General features: G+C 50.9%; 1 protein-coding gene across 4 annotated transcripts in view; it reads left to right on the forward strand.

Moving 5' to 3' along the window:
• Positions 1-26,434, forward strand: part of KDM4A (lysine demethylase 4A) — a 50,610-nt gene that overhangs the window by 11,601 nt on the left and 12,575 nt on the right. For all 4 annotated transcript variants that reach the window (XM_007164604.2, XM_007164606.2, XM_007164605.2 and 1 more), the window contains 12 exons: positions 155-292; positions 1,005-1,255; positions 2,371-2,570; positions 3,645-4,036; positions 12,838-12,958; positions 16,235-16,416; positions 17,957-18,161; positions 18,633-18,709; positions 19,400-19,455; positions 21,117-21,225; positions 21,568-21,753; positions 24,537-24,707. In XM_007164604.2, the coding sequence (XP_007164666.1) occupies positions 155-292; positions 1,005-1,255; positions 2,371-2,570; positions 3,645-4,036; positions 12,838-12,958; positions 16,235-16,416; positions 17,957-18,161; positions 18,633-18,709; positions 19,400-19,455; positions 21,117-21,225; positions 21,568-21,753; positions 24,537-24,707 (2,088 nt within the window). The remainder of the gene's footprint in view (positions 1-154; positions 293-1,004; positions 1,256-2,370; positions 2,571-3,644; positions 4,037-12,837; positions 12,959-16,234; positions 16,417-17,956; positions 18,162-18,632; positions 18,710-19,399; positions 19,456-21,116; positions 21,226-21,567; positions 21,754-24,536; positions 24,708-26,434) is intronic.

A 26,434-nucleotide genomic window follows, 5' to 3' on the forward strand; every position in this document is an offset into this window, starting at 1 on the left:
AGGCTTTGCATGTCACAGAAGACACCAAGTCCCCAGTGGTTTTGTGACCCATCCCTGGCCACTAAGCTCAGTTGTGGCAGAGCTGGAACACAACTTTCCAGGTCTCTAGACGCCTGCCGTTTGCTACAGCTCCTTCCCGTTTGCTCTTGTTCAGGTGACTCAGGAAGCTGGAGAATTTATGATCACTTTCCCTTACGGGTACCATGCCGGCTTTAACCATGGCTTCAACTGTGCTGAGTCCACTAATTTTGCTACCCGGCGGTGGATCGAGTATGGCAAACAAGCTGTGCTGGTAAGTCCGCTGGGTTTCCTTCACAATAACTGTGTCTAAAAATGACTGGTTGAGCCAGCCAACCTTCTTAGATACACTGGCTGGTGATCAGAACATTTCTTTGAGCTGCTGGAATTCAGAAGCAGAGTGGCGGGGAATGTGCAAAAGTGCCAGCATTTTGTATTCACAAAGAATTTTAAAAGATTTGTTGAGATTTGAGTTGTATAAAATGAGGTTTCCGTGCTTGAGTCCATTGAGCATTAAAACTACACCTACACACTGTGCTATTTCTTGCTTTAGCCACTCTGGGATTTCTCTGTTTAGGAGAAATCTTAAGGGCTTCCTTTTACATTAGGGAAGCAGCAGGGCTGGACGTTTGGCTGGGAGTAGACTCGCTCCTGTGCTCCTGGCTTGGATAGACAGCAGAGGGAAGGTGGACATTGACCATCCAGGGTCTAACGCTGAGCCTCATCTCTAACCGTTCTCCATGCGCCCTAGTTAGCGCCCAGGTTGACTCGCCCCAGTGCCATGTCTCCTCCACCCTTTTTTCCCTGCTTCCTTTCATGTGTGAAGGCTCTGCAAGGACGTTGTGTCCTCAGCCTGTGAACCCAAACAATTCAGCCTTAATCCGTCTTGTGTCTTTTCCCATTCGGAGGGAGGAGATGGGAGGAGGGGGTCGGGGGAGGAGCAGGGAAAGTGTCTCACCTGGAGCTCCTCTGGCACCTTGCGACAGTGCTCCTGCAGAAAGGACATGGTGAAGATCTCCATGGATGTGTTTGTGAGGAAGTTCCAGCCAGAAAGGTACAAACTCTGGAAAGCTGGGAAGGACAGCACTGTCATCGACCACACTCTGCCCACGCCAGAAGCGGCTGAGTTTCTCAAGGAGAGTGAACTGGCCCCGAGAGCCCGGAAGGAGGAGGAGTGCCCGGAGGAGGACGACATGGAGGGGGTTGAGGATGGAGAGGAGGGTGACCTGAAGAGGAGGTAACCCTGCAGCCCTCGGGCCCAGCTGCCTGAGGGAGGCGTGTCTGGCAGCTCCCGTAGCCTGCCGAGAGGCTGCTTCTGAGTGGGGTGTTTGAGCACAGCTGAGGGAATGTTTTTCTTGGTACAGGCCCCAGAATCCTCAGTGAGGTGTTCAGGCGCTTCCTCATGGCTGCCACCCAAGGGTGGTAGCACCTCTACATGGGCCGTAGTCTGCTGGAGCAAGGCTCACGTGCGTGCGAGGGCATGGCTCCCTCTGAGCCAGAGAAGCTGGTTTTCTCATTGCCATTTGAGGGCTTTTTAAAAAATAAATTTATTTATTTATTAATTTATTATTATTTTTTTTATTTTTGACTGCGTTGGGTCTTTGTTGCTGTGCGCGGGCTTTCTCTAGTTGTGGCGAGCGGGGGCTACTCTTCGTTGCGGTGCGCGGGCTTCTCACTGCAGTGGCTTCTCTTGTTGCGGAGCACGGGCTTTAGGCGTACGGGCTTCAGTAGTTGTGGCACGTGGGCTCAGTAGTTGTGGCTCGCCGGCTCTAGAGTACGGGCTCAGTAGTTGTGGCTCGCGGGGCTCTAGAGCGTAGGCTCAGTAGTTGTGGCACACGGGCTTAGTTGCTCCGCGGCGTGTGGGATCTTCCCGGACCAGGGCTCAAACCTGTGTCCCCTGCATTGGTAAGCGGATTCTTAACCACTGCACCACCAGGGAAGTCCCCATTTGAGGGCTTTTTGAAAAGGAGAGAGTAGTGAAGGAAATGTGACGCGCAAGGGCAGGGGCCAGGGTCCTCGGTGTCTGAGCCGGAGCATCTGTCCTCAGGAGCGTTTCTCCTGGGCTGTGTGGGGAAGAAAGGAGGAACATTTATCGGGGACCTGCTATACACCAGACGCTCTGGCAGGTGCTCAGCACACCTTTTCTTAAGCCTCATGTCAAACCTGTGAAGGGGGTGGTGACATCCCTATTTGGACTTGATGGAACAGGCTCAGGGAGGTGAGGTCCCTGGTCTCAGGTGGCACCAAAGTGTGAAGCAGGCCCTGGCCGTTGATTTTGGGTTGTGTGGGGAGGTGTTTGTGTAAGCAGATGTATCCTGGGGCTCTTAAAAAAGTTTGCCCTCCTCCTTGCAGCCTGGCCAAGCACCGTATCGGGACAAAGAGGCACCGAGTTTGTCTTGAAATCCCACAGGAGGTGAGTCAGAGCGAGCTCTTCCCCAGGGAGGAGCTGGGCTCTGGACAGTACGATATGGCGGAGTGCCAGGCCGCCCTTGCTCCTGTGAGACCCACCCACAGCTCCGTGCGCCAAGTTGAGGACGGTCTCACCTTCCCAGGTGAGTTGGTTATGGTATTTTTCCCCACAGCCCTGATCATTCTTTTCTGTGTGGGACGCCACATCAGTGCAGGGTCGCAGATGTGACAGAGGGGAGGCGGGTCTGTGAGCGGATGGTGTGATTGGAGTGTGGGAAGCGCTGTGGTTGGGGTCACCCAGGGCGGCTGAGGAACGTGGAGGAAAGGCCCCCGCCCACCTTCTGCCTGGTGAAGTGCCCGTGAATTAACTCTTACGGAGTAAGCAGCGATTTTCCAGGCAGACAGACTGGGGACGTCATAGAAGGGGCTTCCCTGATAGGAGGAGCAGGGGCCCAGGCCCGGAGATGTGCACAAGCATGAGCTCTTTGGGGAGCTGGCAGTGATTTCCTGTGATTTGAACAAGGAGTGGGAAGGGTGGGAGACAGGTGTGTCAAAGGAGCGACCTGAGAAATGGGATGAGACGATGGGGGGACTGCCTACCGCCTGAGAGTTTGCTCATTGGGAGGCTTGAGAGGCTGTTTGTATTTTAGGAAAGGACAGTGCGGTCCAGTACAGTGTTTGAAAGCGTTCACTAGGACGGTTATTGAGGATAGATGTGTTAGGAAGGGGCTTGTATCAGTCTCGGGTCAGGCTTGGAGGATCTCTGCATCGACAGGACCTCGGAGTGTCTGCTGAGAGCCAGTCAGCACTATGGACTTGGACCCTGGGGCCCTGCTGCCTTCTGTTGAGCGGTCTTTCTAGCCTGGCTTCTCTGGGTCTCTACTGAGCTGCAGGAGACTTTTGAGGAAGTGACAGCTGCCACTTAACTGAGTGTCTGCTGTGTGCAAGGCTGTGCTCCCACCTTACACGCAGCAATCTTACTTAAGAACCCTGGAGAGAGGTGGTAGTATCCTCAAGTTACAGAGGATGAAACTGGAGGCCCAGAGAGGCTAAGCAGCTCGCCCCAGATCACACAGGGACCCTGTCGGTGGTGGAGTCAGAGTTCAGAGCCAGGCCTCACTTGCTGCCCATGTTCCTTGGTCTTGTCACTCTGCCTTTCTTGAAGTTCAGAAGCACAAGAGAAAGTGGGCTCTGTCCAATGTGTCTGTGTGTTTCAGATTATTCCGACTCCACCGAAGTCAAATTTGAAGAGCTTAAAAATGTCAAGCTGGAAGAGGAGGATGAGGAGGAGGAGGAGGAGGAAGAGGAGGAAGATCAGGAAGGGGCTGCCTTGGACCTTTCTGTGAATCCGGTTTCTTTTGGGGGTCGCCTCGTCTTCTCAGGCTCCAAAAAGAAGTCATCTTCCAGCCTGGGCTCTGGTTCTTCACGGGATTCTATTTCTTCCGATTCAGAAACCAGTGAGCCTCTGTCCTGCCGAGCCCAGGGGCAAACGGGAGTCCTCACTGTGCACAGCTACGCCAAAGGGGACGACAGGGTCACCGCGGGAGAGTCATGCACGAGGAAGAAAGGGGGTGCCACCAGGAGCATCAACGAGCGGGAGCTGGCCGAGGTATGGGTGCTGGGTGGGGTGGGGGGCAGGGGGCCTCCTGTGTTGGGGAGGGAGGTGGTTCTGGGGCTGGGCTGCTGCAGAGTCCCAGATGGCAGGAGAGACCCTCAGGATGGACTGCCGGTCTGCAACTGTGTCAAGCAAAAGCCAGGTGGCAGTGGGTCACTTCAGCTTGTTCTTTTGCTCGGAGTTTCTTTCTCTTATCTCTGTGGGACTGTTGTTCCAAAGAATTGCCTTGCAGCCTCAGTGGCCGCCCTCGGTGGATCTTCAGCTGAGTTGGGTGCATCCTCTGCCCCTCCTGGCCTTGGGGGCCAGGATTAGAGTGGCAGTGGTTGCAGGGTTTGAGGGTTGGGGTGAGGTGCCCTTTCTTACCCTGGACTCCCCTGGGAGTTCTCCCTCTACTCCCCTCTTCATTCTTCCCCTCCCAGTATAACACTGCTAACGCAGCATCGTTTTGGAGGCCAGGATGAACTCCAGAGCTGTAACCGTGGACATGTCTGTTCAGGCTTCCTCTCAGGACACGCTGTTGCCAAAAGCTCTGTCTTTTGTTTGTTCTGTGTAGAAAGGCGTTTGGTGGGTCTGAGTGGGATACAGCAGGGCCACGTTAGGTGCAGCTGACTCAGGCCTGCCCTGGTGACCTGCTCTCTCCCCAGCCTCGCAGCCTATGGGTAAGTTGCAGCCCAGGCCGGGGGTGGAGTGGGGTCACTGGCAGGTAGTAGAAGTCAGCACAGACTTCCCCGTTCCCTTCCCTTCACCTTTGAAAAATTTATCGTCTAAAAGTTTTTATTATGAAACATTTTAAAAGTATATGCAAATAGAATACTGTCACGAGCCCCACGTGTACCCTTGTTATTTTTTCATATTAACAGTTGGCTTGTTGGCTTTATCTTTTCTTTGGCTGAAATACTAACACTTAAAATTCCTCTAGTTTTTTCAGCAGTACCTTTCTGTGGTTGGTTTTTCCCCTTGTCTTGAACACCCGATGTAGTTTTTCTTTCTGCCTTCTCTGAATCTCGGGCTCAGTTTCTGTAGACCCCCTTTCTCCACCTGGAGGTCCCCCCTCCCTCTCACACGGCGTGTGGGTATCCACCGTACACCACCGTGCAGCCTTCTCGTTGCCTCTGATGGCCGCTCCCTCTGCCCTCCTGTGACTGCTTCCGCAGGAGAGGGCTCTTCCGCTTGGAAACCAGAACCCCTTAGGTTCCCTGTGGCCGCATCCCAGCCATCCTTCCCAAAGCTCTGTGCCCTCTTGTGCATCCTGCTGTCTCTGCAGGCCACGCTGTCCTTCTCTTGCCCTGTCCTCCTGACTTGCTTTCCTCCAGCTGAATTCACAACCACAGAAGCCGCTAACAATAGCAAGGACTTACTAGACACTTGAATGCGTTGTTCAGACCACATGTTACTGCTGACGCAATCTTAACCACAGAGTCAAGTTTTTTGTGGCTTTTTTTTTTTTTTTGGTGGTGGGAGCAATACATAAATAACAGCCATCTTTTTTCCTCCCAAATTAGGAACCAGTTAAGTTATGGATACAGGAGGCGGGCACATGGCACTCAGAATGCCGCTTTGTTACCAGTTAAAATGGTTGAAGAGAGTGGCTTCTAACCCGTGGCCGAATAGCCCTGCCGCTCATTTACCCTCAATTAGACAGATGACCCACCTAGTCACAGGCGGCCCTGGACGACTCAGGCCCCTCTCACAGCGGCAGAGAGTTTCCCACTCACCTTCTGTGTGTTGTGCACACAGGAATGCACTGCCTCTGCAAAAGGCAGATGCCAGAAAATGAAAGCCAGGACTCCTCCCGTGGGAATATGCTGGGAGAGGAGGCTTCTCTCTGACATGCCTCTCTCGTGCAACCCCTGCCCCAAAACCGTAGCATGTCTTCTTGGTTCTTTTTTGTTTGCGTGTGGACCTCAGCTGCAGCCTGATGGTAATAACTTCTCCGCTCCATCACCTGCCATCTCTCCCACCTCTCCCCTTGACATGCTGGCGTCCTCTTCGCTCTACTCTGTAATGGTTTGTACGCCTGCTCTGGGCTAGGACTGTGCCTTCAAGGAGCTCATAGTCTAGGCAAATAGATGAGAGCAGGGAATTCTAGTACCTGGTGATGATCATTGCAGCACAAGTGGAAGAGTTAGCAGCTCAGCCTGGGGTTGGGGTGAGGAGGCAGAGAGACAGCAGGGGAAGGAGCTTAGCGGGAGCATGCTGGGCGGATGGGATGAAATTGGAGCGGGAATCTAGGGGAGGAGAGGGTTCTGTTTGGTGCTGGGGGCTCCTGCCAGGGTCAGAGCAGGTCGGGGGTCCACAGTGGTTTTGTTGGTCTCAGGCATATGGGATGAGAAGGCCTTGGGAGGTGCAGGTGGGCCGTGTCAGGAGCCGGGTCCTGGAGTTCTGAGGCTCTTTGACTTGAGAGTCAGGGGGTGGGGGGCAGTGGAAGTTTCCCTGCCATGTGTTTTTGGAGATTGAAGATTTCTATAACACATTTTTTAATACACAAAGATGCATATGGTATAATACAGTGAACTACAAATACTCATCGTCAGGATCTAACAGTTGTCAATATTTTGCCACGTTTACTTCATCTGTCCTTTTTTTTTTTTTTTTTTCTTCTTTGTGGCTGTGCAACTTGTGGGATCTTAGTTCCCTGACCAGGGATTGAACCTCTGGCGCACTGAAAGCGCTGAGCCCTAACTACTGGACCGCCAGGGAAGTCCCCAACTGTCCTTTTTTTATTTGCTGAAGTATTTTATAGCAAATCCGGATGTCATGTGATTTCTTCCCTACTTCAGTGTGTATCTCTAAAAAATACGGGTGTTTTCTTAATCACCATGCTGTTTTATACCTAACAAAATTACAGAAATTCTGTAGCATCATCTAATACCCAGTTCACAATCAAATTTCCCCAGTAGTCTGAACAAAATTTATTTTACAGTAGGTTTGTTTGAATCAAGATTTAATTAATCTTACATCTTATGTCTGTTCATTATGTCTCTTAAGTCTGCCTTAATCTAGAGCAGTGCCCCTCTGTCCACCTGCCACTGACTCACTCAAAGAAACTGTCAGTTGTTCTTTGGATTGCCCAGTGAAGCGTTTTTTAAGCTTTGCATTGATGTCTTGAAAGATCATTTTGGAAGCAGTATAAAGGTTTTTTGGGGAAGAAGGAGGCAAAATTAGAAACAGCAGAGGTTCTCTTGAAGATGGAATTATAGATGATTTTCACTTCCTGCATTTATAAATTGTTTGAATACTTTTTATGAATACGTGTTATTTTTATAATCAAATACTTCTCCTTTAGGACAGGAGGAAAAATGGTTTGCAAGAGGGAAATCAGTTTGGAACCTGTTCCTTTAGTCTGAGAGGTGGTGAGGACCTGAGCCTTGAGGTGGTGGCGGGGGTGGATGGGGGGGGCTGGGGTAATGACTGCTTGGAAGGTGGGAGCCCGGGGCCGGGGGCTGGTGTGGGGTGAGTGGGAGAGCAGTGCAGGGGTGACCTGGAATTCTGGCTCATGTTACTTACCAGATGGACAGGGGTGTATCGGTGGAGGATGGAGGTGGCAGGAAAAGTGAAGGGGTTATTTGAGTGTGACTCAGTTGTGAGTTCAGCCTGGGGCATGCTGAGTGCAACCTGCTTGTGAGGCAGGCATTGGAGACGTGCATACACACACCTGAGGTGGGTAGTTTTGGGAGTCACCTTCACCTGGAGGGTGTTGCTGGGTGTGGGAGAGCTCTCCCGTGGGGCATGTGGAACGTGAAGAGCAGTTTTCACAGTGCGGGTGTTGGTAGAGGGCCCGGGAAGGAAAAGGACAAGCAGAAGAGAGCAGCCAGAGGTTCAGGGAGCTAAGAGAGGGTGTGCAGAGCCGGGGAGGAGAGGGTGGAAGACAGTGGCAGCCGGCCGAGTGGGGCTGTGTTAAAGAGGGGGCGGTGGGACATAATGAGGGCGGGGCGGGGGGAGCTCTGACAGGAGGGAGGGCTGGGGTCTCTAGCAGAGGCGGGCACAGGAGAGGATGGCTACAGGTGGGTGTTTTATTGTGGTAAAATATGCATGACATAAAATATCACGCTAACCCTTTTTTAGTGTACAGCTCGGGCCTTAAGTGCCTTCATATTTTGGTTTCTTTCTTTTTTTTTTTTTTTTAACATCTTTATTGGAGTATAATTGCTTTACAATGGTGTGTTAGTTTCTGCTTTATAACAAAGTGAATCAGTTATGCATATACATATGTTCCCATATCTCTTCCCTCTTAAGTGCCTTCATATTTTGTGCAGCCCTCACCAGGCTGCAGATGGTTTTGAGGTGGGAAGAGGCAGTTGTCTGTCCTGTAGCAGTCCTGTGCTCGTTGGGGCCCAGCTCCTTTTCAAAAGCCAGTATTCCTGGAAACCTTTTGTTGCTTCTCAGCTGCGTCCCTTTCTCTTTCCAGTTCCTCCAGCACTTTTCTCCTCGTCTAAGACGCTGTCTTGGTCTCGGTGCGGTTGCACAGGCGGGTGCAGGTGCGCTTCTAGGAGCCAGGTACTGGGCCACATCCAGCCTTGCCTCTTGCGGCACCGGCGTGGTCCCCAGGGCCTGGCCCAGGAGCCTCTGTAAACGTGGGTGGAACGAATGGAAGTTTAGCTCCAGTAAGAAGCTGACATGAGGGTTGATTGATTGGGTGGAATGGCAGACTGACAGTCAAGGCTTGGGCAGAAGCTGAGGCACTCTGCCTGTCCCTGGAGAGGTCTGATAGCATTGTGTCTATATCTGGAAACAGCTGGGTTTTGAAGAAGACCCTTGTGGGCCCCCTCCCCTCACTTTGAGCATCCCCCAAGGTGTAATTCGGGCCGTCTGCTATTCAGTTTACGTGCTGCCGTCTTGTGTCAGGGGCCATGGTAAAAGGGCCCCTGGTGACTGACTGCCGAAGCACCACAGCCTGAGTCTTCACACAGCAACGTGTCTGCTGCAGAAGTTCTTGTTGGTTCAGGCTGCTTTGAAAAAGTGAGTTCCCTAAAGAAGGAGAGAGAACACTTGTTTCTTTGTACAGAACAAGCCCCGTCAGGAACCTTGACCTTGACCTGGCTACCCATGTGTTAGGGGTAACAGAGAACTCAAGAGAGAGCCTGGAGCTCCAGCTCTCTTGCCAGCAGCGGCCTGGGAGACCTTGCATGCCATCCCACCCCATCCTCACCAAGAGCTCTGAGGGTCAGTGCTCTTTACCCCGTTTTATTACTGGGTTGCCACTTGCTCGGGCTCACATGGCTAAATGGTTGAACGAGGATTTGAACCCAGCTCTTTCTGTTAAATCCTGCGGGAAGTTAGAAATTGGAGTACATTGTAGGGAAAGGCAGCACTGTGAGGAATTGGAGGAGGAGTGTTTAGCCAGAAGAGGAGGAAATGTGAAAGGATGTTCAAATATTTGAGTAGATCTGACCGCTTTGGTCAGAGGCAGAGTGATGGTAGCAGAAAGGGCAGACTTAGACTCTTGCTGGGTTGTAAGCCCCTTAAGGTTAGAGATCCCATATCACCATCTCTGTGTTGCCGCAGCACCAGGCATGGTACGCTGGGCATATCTGCTGGGCGCGCAGGAGGCCCTTTGGTTAAACAGATGTGGACAGAGGTGGCCTCCTCCTTTCCCGAAGCCAAGTTCTGGTGTTCTTGGTCCTGACTCCTCTACCTCCTCCAGCGCTTGCCTATGAAATGATTCGTCTCCACCTCCTACCCCATATTCATTTTCTGTTGCTGCTTTAACAAGTTATGCAAACTTAGCATCCCAACACAGATTTACCATCTTCTTGTTCTTCAGTTCAGAAGTCTGAAATAGGCCTCATGGTGCTAAAGGCAAGGTGTCTTCAGGGCTCTGTACCTTTTTATGGGGAGTCCATTTCCTTGCCCTTTCCAGCTTCCTTGGGGGCACCTGTACTCCTTGGCCATGGCCCTTGCCTTCCACCTTTAAAGGCAGCAACATCTGGCCAAGTCTTTCTCATGTCACCTCACTTTGACAGTGACTCTTCTGCTTCCTTCTTCCATTATTAAGCGCTGTTTGAATACATTGGACCCATCCAGATAATCCAGGATGATGGTCATCTGATTAGCAACCTTAACAGTTCTTTGTCATGTTAACCTAACGTATTCACAGGGGTTATTAGGACTCTGCATCTTTGGGGGACAAGCTTCTTCTCCGCCCATAAAACCATACTCACAAAGCCCCTATCTTAAAATGCAATTGGAGGAAATTTCCTTCTCAAGCTATCATGTCATTCCTTTCCTGGTCTTCGCAAAAATAGTCTGTGTGGTGTACTCACTCCCTAGTTCCTTATTGTGTGTCTACTGGAACTTATCTCTAAAAAAGTCCTGGCACCTCCCAGTTGCTGAGTCCCTTGGCCACTGCCTGCTCAGCTCTTCTGTAGTGTTTGGACTGTGGATTTCCCACTTGAGGGCCCCTTTCCCCCAGCATCTCCTCTTCTTACTCCTGTCCTGGAAGCCTTGGTCTCCAGTCACTTTATCTTCCACTGATCATCTCATCCATTGCATGATTTAAATTCTGAGCCTGATGTTGAGGATTCCCAAATCCACAGCTCTTGCTCTGACCTCCTTTCTGAACTCCCAGGCTGAATTTCTTCGTGCCCCCTGGGTATTTCCAGATGAAGGATCCACAGGTAGGTGTTGTGTGTACCATACGCAGCACGTTTAACTTGGCTAACTTGGCTTGTTACCACTCCCCCCTCGTCCACAGCAGCCCTCTTAGTCTCTCTCACCTTGGAGACCCAGGCTGGAAATCCCCACCATCATTGGTTCCTTTATTCTCATGCCTTTACTTCCTGGTCTCTGCCACATCTCACGTTTAGGCCTGTTATCTAGGTGGTCTTCGTAGTAGGGGATGTAAGAAGATTATGGGGATGCAGGAATCAAATAATGGAACTTTATTTTTATCTTAATCCTTTTACAGTCTATTTTTGTTTTAAAGTGTTTTGTTTTAAAGTACATGAGTGTAGGGGCTTCCCTGGTGGCGCAGTGGTTGAGAATCTGCCTGCCAATGCAGGGGACATGGGTTCGAGCCCTGGTCTGGGAAGATCCCACGTGCCGCGGAGCAACTAGGCCCGTGAGCCACAATTACTGAGCCTGCACGTCTGGAGCCTGTGCTCCGCAACAAGAGAGGCCGCGATAATGAGAGGCCCCGCGCACCGCGATGAAGAGTGGCCCCCACTTGCCACAACTAGAGAAAGCCCTCGCACAGAAACGAAGACCCAACACAGCCATAAATAAATAAAATAAATAAAATAGTGTTTAAAGTACATGAGTGTATATAATTCATCAGTAAGTATACGTGTGTTGGGGTGCATATCCCTACATTTTTTATTTCCCTGGTAACACTGTCAGATAAATTTGGTACTTCCAGTTTGTTTTAGACAAAGAACCCCTTCTTTAAGTGATCTCTTACTCATTTAAAAAATGTAAATCAAAAGCAGGGCTGTTATGTGTTGGAACGGAGCCCCACCTGTTCACTCTGATGGAGGCTTTCTCAGGCCTCTTGATGTACATTTTGGAAACTGCTGCTTTAGACTGTCGGTGTAGCTCAGGGCTGATTAAAGTGTGTGCTTGTGTTAGCCTTTCGTGGGCCTCAGTGGTAGGAGATCCCTACCATCCTCACTCCTCCACCGCCTGGCACGCTGCCGTGCGCGTCATCACTCACGTAAGCGGGGAGCACATCCTAGCGGTCCCATCTCTTCACACCTTCCTTCCCCGGGCAGACCTTCCGATTCCGTAGAGTCTCGGTAAATATTTGTTGAATGAATGGGCAAATAGGCCTTCAGTTTATGTTTAGAAGAGCAGGCTCTGTACTACCTGCACGTGACCTGCTCAGCATTTGGTTTTTCTTGACATTCCAAGTGTGAGCCTTAGGTCCTGGGGTTCTGTGTAGTTGCACGTGGAGTCTGTAGGCCCAGTGTCCCTTCTCCAAGGTGGTACTGCAGTGCTGACACTTCTCTGCAGCGCTCTAAGGCATTGGTTTTGGTCACAGTTGCAAAGTGGCCCTCTTCCAGGCCTCATTTCTTTGCTCAGTGGGTTTTGCTATAACCCGTGTCTCCTACTGTCAGTGTAACCAAGTGTTAAATATGTTGGTTAGAAGGAAGCTCTGATATGGTATTACTGGTTCAGTCCTGTACCCCTTAAACCTAATTACATTTGCTCTGACATTATGTGAATGCAGCGTTAAATCAAACTTTCTTTCTGCAGCTGGGCCAGAGTTTCAGAGGCGCTCTCTGTCTTGGCTCATGTTCTCCCCTGGAGAAGAGGATCAAAGAGTATCAGCTAGAGCTGAGGTCTTGACAGTGCATGAGGAGAAGTGACCTACTTTCTTTTTAATGGGTCCGCTACTCCTCACCCCTTTGAATGTGCTCTGGCCTTTCAAACCTGTTTGGCCCAGCTGCCTGGTACTTTGTAACAGGTGCTACTGGCCTCCTAGTCCAAGGAAAGGGGCCTCTGGGGCTCTCAGACGCGGACGCATGTCAGTGAGCTGAAGGAAGGGGCTCTTCTTTAGAGCTGGAGTAGGTTTATTTTTGGTACATTTGTTTCAGCCTGCTTCTGAGAAGGCCAGGACCCACACTTGACTAGGCACAAATTTTGCCTTAAATGGTTTACATAATCCTGGTTTACACTGGTTTGCATGACACTGTCGTTTTGGCTTTTTCGGAGTCAGGTGTTTTCCATGTTGGGTTTTACATTTCTCTGTGTCTCTCTGCCCCGCTCTTTCCCTTGGTTTTCATTGTAAGACTGACTTCTGCTGTGTCCCGAAGTGGAGGCAAGACCAACTTGATTCCTTCTTGTGGTTTGCCCAGGTTGCGGATGAATACATGTTTTCCCTGGAGGAGAGTAAGAAGTCCAAGGGCCGTCGTCAGCCCTTAAGCAAGCTCCCCCGCCACCACCCACTCGTGTTGCAGGATTGCGTCAGCGATGATGGTAAGTGTTGTTTTCACTCTTACCAGAGGAAAGCCGCTCTCAATGCATCAGGACCTCCTCCGACAGGACCTCAGGAGGCCAGGCTGAGGGCCAGGGGTGGGCCTGTGGCTTAGCTCTTCTCCCAGATACTCCATAAAGAGGGTAGGATTTCAGGATATGGGATTTATAATCAGATTTCATTATATGTTTGAGTGTCTTGGAATGTGCCTAATACAGGATAATTGGATGCAAGTTCTTCCCTCTCTTAGGAGGTCCAAGGCTGATTTTTCAGGATAGCAGGTTCTGTCACTGATGCCAAGTCCTGTGCTGAATGTGTGGCGACAAAGATAACTGAGATGTGTCCATGCCCTCAAGAAGCTCACAGGGTAATGCACTGATCTAAAGGGAGGAGATGTTAATCCAGGCAGACGGGACAGCACCAGTAACCATGGCAAAGACAAGCAGGAAGGTATATTCAGAGGAACCAGCTTGCTGCGGCTGGCGTTACAGGGCCAGGCCAGGGTGAGATGGGCAGAGGAGGAGGAGTGAGGTGGTCGTGAGCCAGAGTACTTCGCCGATGGGCGTTCCGAGCCTTGGAAGTGTTTTAAGCAGAGGGGTGATGCAGTTGGATTTGCATTAGAAAGATTGTTCCTGGACTTCCCTTGTGGTGCAGTGGTAAAGAATCCACCTGCCAATGCAGGGGACACGGGTTCGAGCCCTGGTCCGGGAAGATCCCACATGCCGCGGAGCAGCTAAGCCCGTGCGCCACAACTACTGAGCCTGTGCTCTAGAGCCCGCGAGCCGCAACTACTGAAGCCTGCGTGCCACAACTACTGAAGCGCACGCACCTAGAGCCCATGCTCCGCAACAAGAGAAGCCACCGCGTTGAGAAGCCCGTGCACTGCAACGAAGAGTAGCCCCGGCTCACTGCAACTAGAGAAAACCCACGCACAGCAATGAAAATCCAACACAGCCAAAAATAAATAATAAATAAATTAATTAATTAAAAATTTTTTTTCCTAGGGATTGCATCTTAGGAGCAGAGGGCTTTTGTCATGGCCTCTGTGAGATATGAGGGTCTGAACTAGGACGGTGGAGGTAGGGGTGGGAGAGGGGAAGCGGCGAACCTGTTGGGAGGATAAAGTCCACTGGATTTGACAACCTTACGTGGAGCTGTGAGGGTGGTAGGAAGAGGAAGCCTGAGCTGAGTGCCTCCCTGGGTTCTGGCGTTGCTTGGGGTGTGTGGAGGTGGTATTTGTTATCTCTATTAAATGTGGCTGCTCAGGGAGAGAGCACAGAGGCTGGGGTTAGGAAAACTGAGGAAGAGGAGCCTGTGAAGGAGACAGAGGGGAGTAGGCAGGGATGCAGAGGAGAACTGGAGCTCAGGGAGTGATCGCCATCAGCGCAGTGTGGTCTCCTGTGCTGCCCGGAGCCCACATACCCTGTAAGATCCGCCAATGACCAGGCCCCTTTTTACTGCTGCCTGATGCCCAGCCTCCTCCTACCCTGTCCTGTCCTTGCCTGCGCCCACGGAAAGCCCAGAGTCTCATCAGCCCCTCCTCTGCTCCACAAGCCTCACGTTCCCTTTCTGATCTGATGTCGATGCCCATCTCTGCTGTTTTCCTGGGTAGAAAGATCATGATAAGCTGGGTGGGGAAAGCCTCTTCAGACCTTGTAGCCAGAAGCAGGCAGACTTCCATGCAGTCTTAGAAGCCCTCCGGGGGTCTTCCTCCAGCCCCTGTGGGGGTCTCAGGTCCTCTGGGTCGCAGCAGCCTAGCTTCTTGATTTCTCCCCAATGTGCTAAAGCAATGTAGACTGTAGAAAACTGGGGAAGCAGAAAAAGTAACAAAGAGGACAGCAAGATTACCCCACAGAGATGACTACTGTGAACACTTTAATGTGTTAATCTTCCTGACTGTCCTTGTTAGATGTTAAATTATGTCCATGTATGTCTTTTTATAATAACGTGAGGTCATAATATACCTCCCTCAAACTTTTTATGATTAAAAAATTTCAAACGTGGAAAAGTTGAAACAATAAGAATACTGTGTGTCGCTTCCAGTATTCAACAGCTGTTGCCATTTTGCCATAATCACTTGTCTCTCCCTATGCATTGCTTTGTACGAACAAGTACATGCATATTTGCTGTATCATTTGAAAGTCAGCTGTAGGCGTCAAGTCACTTCACTTAAAGTGCACCGATAGGGATCTCCTAAGGAGGATTGTCTCCTGTATAAAATCCACTGTCATTACACCTCGGAAAGTAAGCAGTAACTTCATAATGTCCTCTGATTCTCAGTCCATATTCATCTTTCCCTGCTCATTCTAAAAATGTGTTTTTATAGCTTTTTCCCTTTAAACCAGTATGAACCAAACTAGGGTCACGCACTGCATTTCTTTAGTCTCTTTTAGTCTCACATACCCCTCTCTCCACTGAAAACATTTTTTCTCAATTGAGGCATAACATATTCAGTGAAGTACATATGCCTTAACTGTACAGCTCAATGAAGTTTTATCTCTGTAAACTGTAAAATTTTGATTCCTACAGTTTTCATTTAACATAGTGAACATTTTCATCATTCGTTCAGTATTCACAAGTAGAACGATTCTTGGCCACTTTTGGTTTTATAAGCGGAGCAGATGCCAGTGTGGTAATTTTTCTGTTGTGATTGTGAGCAGTCCGTTTCTGTTTCTTCCCTCCTGTCTCGGTCACTCTTGTTCTGGCCAGGATGCAGAAAATATCTGTGCTTGGATTTTGGCACCACGGCTCCTGGCTAGGCCTGATTGACGGGGCTTACAGGGTTGATTTTAATTGTCTGCATCGGCCTAAATACGCTATGGTACCCTTCACCGAGGTCACACGTACTGGCAGCTGCCAGATGCCTTTGGATTAAACTTGACTGAAGGCGGAGGAGATAACTATTTATTTGCTCTGAGCTTGGGTTGCAGGGAGTAAACACATAAATGGGTATCTTCCATAGGTATGTTCCAGAGCTTTCCTTGGGCTACTCAGCATAGGACTCCAGGGTCTCTTGGAAAGTACGCCTGTCTGGGAAAGAGTGAGAAGGTCATTGGAGGGGCTGTAGCCGTGGATTGCAGGACTCCCCACAACATCATCCAAGTATTGAAGGAGTCTTTTGCAGATCGCCTCTGCCCTTTGCCTTTGTCACCCATAGGATCTTGGGTTAGTCCAAACCTGGGACCAGAAGCCTGGGCTGAGCTCGTCGGCTCTCCGGGCAGAGCCATAGATGTGCAGGGCTGGTGCTGACTGACTCACGCCCCTGCTTCCTCCTTTAGATGTATCAGAACAGGGGACCCCCGAGGAGGAGGCTGAGGAGACGGAGGCCTGGGCCAAGCCCCTGAGCCAGCTGTGGCAGAACCGACCTCCAAACTTTGAGGCCGAAAAGGAATTCAACGAGGCCATGGCCCAGCAGGCCCCTCATTGCGCCGTCTGCATGATCTTTCAGACTTACCATCAGGTAAGCCCACCACATCCCCTCTGTTTACCCGGGACCAGCGCTCAGAGGAAAGCTAGGTTTAATGGTGGGGACATAGCTTGGGAAAGGCATGTTTTCCTAGTGTCTTCGGCCCCATCCCTGTGTTGGAAAGGCTTCACCAGGCAGATAGCCACGCAGCAATGCGGGTGTTCACTTGAGAATGCTTTGGGGAAGAGCTGAGGGTGTGGCTTAGGCTCTGGGGGATTCCCTGCTGCCCTTGGCACTCACACTGTGCCAAGGATCTGCTCTTTTGTTATTCTAGTCAGTGATGATTCCTTCCAGGTGGTTTGTCGACCTTGCCCATCAGTCTGGAGAGCAGGGGATTTCTTTAAATCATTCTGAACGGCAGGTGAAGAGCCAGATCCTCCAGTGTTGTCTCTTCTTTCCTTTCCCATTGCCACCGCGGATGTTGGCAGTAGTGGAAGGGAATTTGGGAGGTGTAGGAGCAGAGGGCCTGCAGGAGGGAGGGGGATGGGAAAGCACCCTGGCTGAGCTTAGCCGTGCCCCTCCCACTCCTGGGGCATTTGATGGCTTCACCGTCATGGGCCTCTTTGGGTCCAGCTCTAGGAGGCCAGGAAGGCACCCACAGATCGCATGTGCCAGATGACCAGGTCAGTCTCAGCTGGGACCTACACAGGGTGGCATGTAGAGAACCAGTCCCCTGATGGTGGTTAGAGTAGCATGGCTGCCACTGAGCCTGGCAGGGCCCCAGGTTCATGTTTGCCAAAGAAGGAAACTTCAGACCAGAGTACTTTTCAGTTAGTAACTCATTCCTTCTTTCCACTGACCAAAAGCAAACCCCAAAGATCTCAATGTGCCCTTGCCTGTGAGGGAAGCAGGCAGATGGCCAGGCTGTACTGCCGGTAGATCTGCTGAGTGGGGCTCAGGGTTTCATGAGTGGCATAGGCTTGGGGCTGACATGTTTCTGGGCCCCGTCCTTGGCACCGGGGTGATGGTGCCATCCAGCGGCAGAAGCGGCAGATTCTTGCAGTCAGGCTGTTTGCCAAGCGACGTACACGGACACAATGTTCTTCCCGAAGGGGCCCCAAGCCGGGAGCGGATCTCGGGGCTCCAGCCATGTGACAGTGCTGCAGCTCAGGTGACTGCTGACACGGGCCCCGAGAGGAAATCAGTGCTGGCCCACGGAAACACCTGCTCTGGGGCCTCTCCCTGGGTGGGGCCCCCACGCCGTGCATCGCAGCGGGGAGCTGCCAAGAGCAGCCTTGCCAGCCTCTCAGTGCATTTTATTACCACTTGGTTTGGGAAGATTGAAATCCCAGTTGCCTCTTACCTCGCTTCCTTTTCTCACTTGTCCCTGGGGGCCTTTGTTTGATGCTGCTGTGAGAAATTGAATTGGAGTCATTGGAGGTGACTTCAGTTAGCGGCTCTGGGATAATGGCTGTGCACCCGGGAGCTGTAGCGGGTGCCCTGTCAGGAAGAGAGCAGCTTTCTGCTGACGGGGCAGGCGGACAGCTGAGGACACGGGGCTGTTCACTGAGGTGTGCACTTGCTCCCTCCTTAGGTGGAGTTTGGAAGCCTTAGTCAGAACTGTGGCAGTGCTCCAGATTTAGCGCCCCAGAAGCAGAGGACCAAGCCATTGATTCCAGAAATGTGCTTCACCTCGACTGGGTGTAGCACGGACATCAACCTGTCCACCCCTTACCTAGAGGAGGACGGCACCAGCATCCTAGTGTCCTGCAAGAAGTGCAGCGTCCGGGTCCACGCCAGTGAGTGCCTCACTTCTTCTCTGCGTCCGGTCCCAGGGGCGGGGGCGTCTGACTGGAAGTCCTGCCGCCTGTTGGCCTCCCTGCGACCTCCCAGTGACCTCCCCAGCCCCCCAGTGCAGATTGCTTATGTGTCTCTTCTTGGAGTTTGGTGCTGATTGAGTCTGAGTTTCCTATGACTCTGGGCTCCGTGCTTGCACTGTCTACCCTGGGCTGTCCCCTTGATTGTAGATACCAGGAGGGGATTAGTCTCTGCTGCTCGCTAGGTGTTGGTAGCAGTGAATCTAGTTTCTGACTTTTTGAGACTGGGGGCCATACTGTATGGCTGACCCGTGCGGGCCTTGATGCTAGAATTCAGGGGTTTCTGTAAGATTTGGTTGTAGCTTTGGGAAGTAGTGTTTGGAAAGGAGTTGCAGGTCTACCTTCTGACTCTGGCCTCTGGGTTTAATTTGCTCACCTCGGTGTCCCTGTTAGGTTGCTACGGGGTGCCCCCTGCAAAGGCTTCTGAAGACTGGATGTGTTCTCGGTGTTCGGCCAATGCCCTGGAAGAGGTGAGTGCTTCCGTGCTGTTGCTGTCTCCCTGTGAGACAAGTTCGCTCAGGACCAGACTGTTTCACACGGACTCTACGTCCCAGGGGTCTGTGCGGTGCCTGGTACACAGTGATGTCAGTGAGCATTGTCTGAGTAAATCCCCACGACAGTGAGAGTGTGTGCTGCCCACCTGTGGCAGGGCACGATGGAGTCTGGAAGCTGTGTTTGCTTCATTGTGTTAGGACCAAGTAGAGGTTTTCCTGTGGATGGACCATAACCTTCTGTAAAGAATTGAGCCATCCGGTTGGAGCATCAGAATGGGGCTCAGATGGTTCATTTGGTAGCTTTCTCTTCACTCCTCCCCTCTCTCTGGAACCTGGCAGTACCCACATAGGAGGCAGTCCGAGCCCTGTAATGCCCCCTGCTTGAGCAGGGTATCACTCATGACTTTGCTTACAGTTGTTGTTAACAGTACCAGCGAAGACGATTAAGTTAAGTCAGGAGAATCATTGGTGCACTTCAGCCCCGAGTGGCCTTCCTGTCTTCCTGCAGGGCAGTCCTGGTTACAAGGGCTGTGCAGGCGAGGCCCCGCATGCTGTGGGCTGCTTTCTCACGTGGAGGCTACCGTGGCCCGCAGGAAGTGGCGGGGAGAGCAGATGGGATGGTAGTGACTCAGTGGTGACCACTCTTCCTCCCCGTCTTCTTGGCAGGACTGCTGCTTGTGCTCATTGCGAGGAGGAGCCCTGCAGAGAGCCAATGACGACAGGTGAGTTCCCTGGGCTCTGAAGCCGAGTGCGGGCACACCGCCAGGGCAGTGGCTGTCATCGGTATGACTGAGGAGGACTTGGGAAGCACGTTGTTTGGGGCTGAAATAGCATCTCCAAGACTAATTTTAAGGATGGGAAGCCGAGCAGTCCCAGAACTTTCCAACCCGAGCTTCCCCTCTGAGGCAGCCTTGTACGTAACGTCCTCCTTTTGGAGGAGCTAAGATGGACTCACGAGGGTACGAAGACCCTGTGAAGATGATGCGGGGGCTTCGTGGCGGAAGTGAGGACAGTTACCTTGTTACAGCTGGGGCTGGTACAGAGGTGGCCACGGCTGTGAGCTAGTGAGCGCTTCCTGCAGGCAGACTCCCTGGCTGTTCGGAATGAGGGCGACTGTCCTTAAGAAGGACAGTGGGACGTTGAGGAGAGCCCAGCCGTGCCTACCCACTACTCAGTCGATTCTACAGAGGGTTCTGGGTACTCAGCCCAGAGCTGGGCTTCTTGGCCGTCCGGCAGCTCGCTTTCACTGAGCTGAATTTTTGTGCTTGGTTGTGGCTCAGTGGTTCAGAGGTAGAAATAAATGTAAAGTGAATGAGGTTTTCACCCCGAAGACCGGCTGCTTAGGGGAGAGTACTCCCAGGTCGATGGGGAACCAGCAGTGAAGACCCTGCTTCCAGCTAAAATACTGTGGGAACTTGAAGCACACATACCACCCGGTGTCCTGCCTCACAGGAATCCCCTTTATGCTGTTCCAGATAGATGGCTGCTCTGCTTGCCGCTTCCACTCCTCTAAAGGCACTTGCTGCCGTGACTTGAGGTCACCGTGTTCCTCAGAATTGCAAGATAGTGCTGTTAAAGTTCTTCCTTTTTTGCAATGGAAAGGGCTCTGCTTGCACCTCCCACCTTTACCACATGATCCTTGGTCTGCCCTCCAGGGCCATGCAAGACAAACCTGTTCCCACTCACACACTGCAGGTGGCTTCCACGCAGCCCCGACGCTGTCTGTCGTAGGTTTTCACGTGGCTTGATCCTGAGAGTTTTCACCATCTTAGTTAATCTCATCTTGGTGCGGGTCAGTTTCCCCAAATGCCCAGAACTTACTTTAATAATTCTCTAAGGATGTCCGTTGAACAGACCTCTCAGAGTAAGTGGGGCTAGGGCCAGACCTTAAAGAGTGAGTCTCAGGTGGAGGAAGGGAGCAGAAGGGAGAGGTCACTTCGGCCCCGGGAAAGGTCTGGGCAAAGGCCTGGAGGGGGAGGGCTGGGATTACCGGCACATTGGGGCGCAGCTGGAGATATTTTGAGGAAGTGCCCAGGTCCTCTGGTAGAAGAGGTGTGTATGGGGCTCTCTAATTTATTCTCACTCCCTGGAACCTGCCACACGCAATTAGCTGTGGCTCTGTTCCTGTTGCAACAGGCGGTGAGTGAGTGTGTCAGAAGTGTGACCCTGCACTGACCCGGGACGTTGTGGTGGGGACCTTCTTCCACTTCCTCAGCGTGGAGACGCTTCTGGTCTTACCTCACTGGGTCCCAGGAACTTGCTGGGAAGTCCAGTGGTCACGCTGGGTAAGGGAGGAAACGCTATAGACAGGCTCATGTTAGAAGAGAAGGCCACAGGGCCTTGGAGCTGGAGGGGGACTGAGGTGGCCTTTGCCTTTTGGCAGGTGGGTCCATGTCTCATGTGCGGTGGCGATTCTGGAAGCGAGATTTGTCAACATTGCAGAAAGAAGTCCAGTGGATGTGAGCAAAATTCCCCTGCCCCGCTTCAAACTGGTAAGCAGAAAGAGATGGGCCTGTGACCCTACATTCTTTCCCTGTTTCCGAGTCTCTGGATAGAGGGGAACATAGCGTTTAGGAGGGCATCGCCTGGTTGGCCCAGTGGCCATCCTTTACCCCTCAGTTTTGGTCATGGTTTATGATTCTCCCCCTCTGGTTAAAACTACTTAGTGAGGATGCCTGTGACCGGACACGAGATTAACAGAGGGTGCGTGTACCCTCGTGTTTTGGGAAGGGGGTGGGCTCTTGCTCATAGGGCTCTGTGCGTTTGGGTGCGGGTACAGTAGAGGAGACCATCCTAGTTCCCAGAATCATTGGCCTGCTTCTCCTGTGTTGTAGAAATGTGTCTTCTGTAAGAAACGGAGGAAAAGAACTGCTGGCTGCTGTGTGCAGTGTTCTCATGGCCGTTGCCCAACTGCCTTCCACGTGAGCTGTGCTCAGGCTGCAGGAGTGATGATGCAGCCAGATGACTGGCCTTTTGTTGTCTTTATTACCTGCTTTCGGCACAAGATCCCTAATTTGGAGGTGAGGAGGGCGCCATTCTAGAGTCCTCTCGACGGTTTCCAGGATCATTTTCTCTGCAGGCTCTCCATTTATTGTGTCAGCAAGTATTTCCTCAAGCGCTGTGCTTCTTGGAGACTGCTAATGAGTGTGGGATTAGGAGATGGCCCCTGTCCATCCTCTACTTCCTGCTTTGTGCTTCCTAATCCAGTGGAACCAACTGCTTGGGGTTGATTCCTTGTTTGCCTCTCCTCCTGGATAAACTCCTTGAGGGTCCATGGCTTGTTAATCTGGGTGTCCCTATACTTAACACAGTGTCAGGTACATTGCAGAAGCTCTGTAAATGTTGTGAACTGATGGGAAGAAGAGTTAACCATTAACCCCCATACAGTAGTCATTTTTGCACTTCTCTGAACGGTGAAGCTTAAATGGGTCTTAAACAGTAAGTAGGAATTGTGAGCAGGAGGGCAATCAAGTCTTCAGAAACAGAATGAGCGAGTCTCAGGAGAAGGAACGTGTGAGACTGGTTCTGGGAACGTGGCAGGGGATGGTACTGGAAAGGCAGGCAGTGCCAGAGGATTAAGGCCCTGGGCTGCCACACTTAGGGGTTTGACGTCTCTTCCGCTAGGTAAGGGGAACTTTTCCAATATTATGATTTTGAGCTATATGTTTTTTTAACAGTTACTCTGGTGGTGGTTTGCAGAAAAGATTGAAGGAATAAGAATTTGAGGCCGGGAGGCCAGTTAGCCTAGGCGAGAAGTGAGGTCTGAAATGGGAACACAGAGGGAGAGCTTTACGGTCACAGCCAACGCTGGGATCCTACAGTGGGTAGACTGATGGGGTTTGTTGGCTGCCATGGGGAGAGGATGGAGAAAGAGGAAGAGGAAGAAGGGGTGAGGGAGTGTGAATTCAAGATGACTCAGGCCACTCCCTTAAAGGTGGAAGGGATGCTAATATGGTGTTAACTGCGATCAGGAACTGAGATGGGGCAGGGCTGTTTTGCAGAGGAAAGTGGGGGAGATAAAAATGAGGGAAAGACCTGTAGACTCTGAGGTCGCTGGAACATTCTGATTGAGGTACCAGGAGGCAGCTAGATTAGCTGGATTAAGATTTGGGTATTATCAGCCTTTAACAGCATAATTAAACCTAATTCCCGTTAGAAACTGGACTCTGGAGATTCCTAGTATAAGGAGCAGATAGATGGTGGAGCAGGAAGCAGCGAAAGCAGCTGAGAAGGAGAGCCCCGCAGCCAGCAGAGGCTGAGGAGGGCCACGTGCTGTCGGGAAGACAGGGCTGGTGGTGTGGTCACTGTGCACCCCAAACTGGGGGTCCCATGGGTAGTCAGGTCAGAAGCCAGAGTGCCACCAGTGAATTACAGTCCAGTGGAGGAGACGCCAATGAAGGCTTGTCAACAGTGTGGTGAAAACAATCATAAAAGGAAGGACACAGTAGAGCACCAGCCCAGAGGACAGACTGTCCTCCCCCAAGGAAAGGGCCCTGTTGGCTGACTGGATTCCCCTTTTTCATTAAAGATGTTCTACTGAGCACAAGAGGTGGGCGGAGGTGGGTTAGGAGCTTAGGAAGAGGGAAAACTAGTCGATATGGGAATGAGGAATAAAAGCTTGAGGTACCATTGAGTCCTGGCTGTGGTAAGGAGGTAGGAGCTTTGTGTTGGAACAGGAGAGTGATTTGGTGATGATCATTAGCCCCCCATGCCCTCACATTGGCAGCTGTAGATGGCTGGTGCTATGAGGAAACAGGGTACTGTTGAGTATTTCTTTCACTGATTCATTCTTCACATACTTACTGGGCATCTGCTACATGTCAGGCACAGTTTTAGGTGCTCGGAACATGCTGGTGAACAAGACAACAGTGCCTGCCCTCCTGCTGCATTTAGTGTAGTTGAAAGACACGTAGAAACAAGTAAACGTACAGTGTATCAAACGGCGAGAAGTGCCGGCATAAGAGTAAAGCTGTATACGGGAATGGAGGAGGAGAGGTGGTAAGGTTGTCCATAAGTGGACACTTGGATGTGAGGGAGCCAGTGTGCAGATAACTGTGGAAGAGCCTTTCTGGTAGAGGGAACAGAGGCACAAAGACCCTGAGGTGGGAACACGCTTGGCATGCATGCTCAGAGGACAGAAGGGAGGTCAGCATGGCTGGAGCACAGAGCTTGGGCAGCCTGGGGAGGGGCGGTTGGACACAAGACCACCAGATGCTCTGTGATTTCATTTGCATCAAGGACAAGTTCAGAATGAGAAGAAGGGTGATGTGAGGGCCCCAGAGATGGCAGAGCTGTGGAGCTGTGTATAGTATGCAGCTGAGGACATCCAGGGAACCTCAGTCTTTGTGCCCTGGCCTTGAGGGTAGAGCTGGTGCAAAGACCTGTGTGGAGCATTGTGTGGGGACCCTGGGCCTCAGATCACCTGTTGAACGTCCACTTTGATGTATGTCTGAACTATGTGAATTAGTAGGTGCTGTTTGGTCAGCTCCTCGAAACAGTAGGGAAGTCACAAGAGTCTGTTTTGGGAGTTTGTGGTGAGACAGGATGGTAAAGGACCAGTTGTGGACTGGGAATGAGGGACGAGCTATATTTATGGGGAAAATATGACACTAGGTTCTTCCGTGTCCTGGCTGGGGTGTGGACATCTGGAAAGACCTGTTTCAGCTCCCATCTCCTACTCCTTTTTACTTTTCCATTCTCACGCTTATCTTTCCCTGGTAAAGAGGAGCCAACTGATCTTGGTTCCCATTTGCTAGGCCTGTCCGCTCAGTGTGGGCATAACCCAAGCCTCTGTTTTTTCCAGCGTGCCAAGGGGGCCTTGCAGAGCATCACTGCGGGCCAGAAGGTCATTAGCAAGCACAAGAATGGGCGCTTCTACCAGTGTGAGGTGGTAAGGCTCACCACGGAGACCTTCTATGAAGTCAACTTTGATGACGGCTCCTTCAGCGACAATCTCTATCCCGAGGACATAGTGGTAATGTCTGCAAGGAGCTTCATGGGCATTTTGGGGCGGGGGGAGTTTCTTGGTCTGACTGGCAGACCGGCTGTGGGCCTGCCTGCCTTTTCTATCCAGGCCCATGGTCCCATCATTCGGCCCCCAAACAGAAAGAAGTGTTTGTACTGGTCTTTCTGTACAAAGAATATTGTGTGCCTCTAGGGTACCCTGCTTCCTCTAGAAGCTTGTAGGAATTGGTGTTTTTTGCAGTTCTTTGAACCATGCTTGTATTTTAGTCTAAACTACCCTTGAAGGTGTTCTGGTGCAGTGGAAGAAGAGCCCAGGCTTTGGAATCAGTCCAATGTGCCAGTACCAGCTTCACTGCTTAGTAACTGTGTGATTTTAGGAGAATTAGCCAATTATCTCTTTTTTACCATGCCCTCTTAGTAGATTTATGGAATTTGCTTTTGGTTCTTTACAGTTGATGCCTTTGGGGGCTGAATAGAAACTGCTTGGAGATACCCCTGGCCTGCTTGTGTTATCAATACCTGAGACACTGGGGGCCCTGCCTGGACTCAATCCTAGGTTTCCTGGCTCTGGACTCAGCACTCAGTTCAGGTTTCCCCTGTCCATCGTCCGTCCGTCCGTCCGTCCGTCCTCATCCCCACCCCCCCACCCCCACTCCCACCCCAACCCCAACCTTTTCATGTTAGACCGAGCACCAGCCTAGTGGAATGAAGCCACTTCTTCCTTAAACAACAGGTATTTCCCACATCTCTACCACGTTAGCAACTTAGTTGCTAAAAGTACATTCATTAGTTGTGAGGCAGACTTCCATGTAGTGAAAGTGGTATCAGTAGTGTTTGTGGCAGTAGACTAGCTATGCTTTATTAAGCTCTTCCAGTTTGCCAGACACTAGGCTAAGTACTTTACTCGGGTATCTCGGTCATTTCTCATACCAACTCTGAGAAGCAGGTGGTATCTCTAACTTAGAGAACACTGATCTCAGGACTCTTATAGAAGTTACTGAGGATGCCAAAGAGCTTGTATTTTTGTGGGTTATGTCTATCGATATTTGCTCATTAGAAATTAAAACTGAGGTGTATTGATTTGAAATAATCCATTTTTTAACGAAAAATTATTTTAAGTAAAACAAAAAATATTAGAAGAGTGCCACTCTTCTACAATTTTGCAAACCTTTTTAACATCACATCTTCAGTTTGTTGCAATATATTGTTTTGGTTAAAGTATGTGAAGAAAACTCGGTCTCACACAGATATGCGATTGAAAAAGTGAGGAGTAAAATTTAAGTAGCCTTTCAGATGATTGTGGTCATCCTGCTTTGATACTACACCAAACCTCAACGAGTGGTAGTTTCTTAAAAGTTAGCTGCAGTGTAGACTCTGAAGGCAGCTTGGTGAACACACCTTCTTACATTAACGTTCTTTGGTCTGTCTTGCACTGAGAATGGCTCTTTCACTCATGCGTGATTTTGCACCATCATCCATATTGGTGCAATGGGCTATGCAGATCTTCCAGATGTTGTTAAATTTTATTAGACAATTCCAAAAAAATCACTTTCATTTGTAGCACTAAGCTCAGAAAAATCTTTAAATTTTAGGGAGCTTCAAGCTCATGGTGGTGACACAACTTTTCTGAAATTGTAATTTGTGCTTGAAAGCTTAGGTGTTATCATTGGCAGTATACTGTCAGTCCATTTTCCTCGAAGTGACAGGCTCACTTCATTCATTTTCAAGATGTCTGCC

This window comes from Balaenoptera acutorostrata, chromosome 1, assembly GCF_949987535.1.
Source record: "Balaenoptera acutorostrata chromosome 1, mBalAcu1.1, whole genome shotgun sequence".
Taxonomy (NCBI): Eukaryota; Metazoa; Chordata; class Mammalia; order Artiodactyla; family Balaenopteridae; genus Balaenoptera; species Balaenoptera acutorostrata.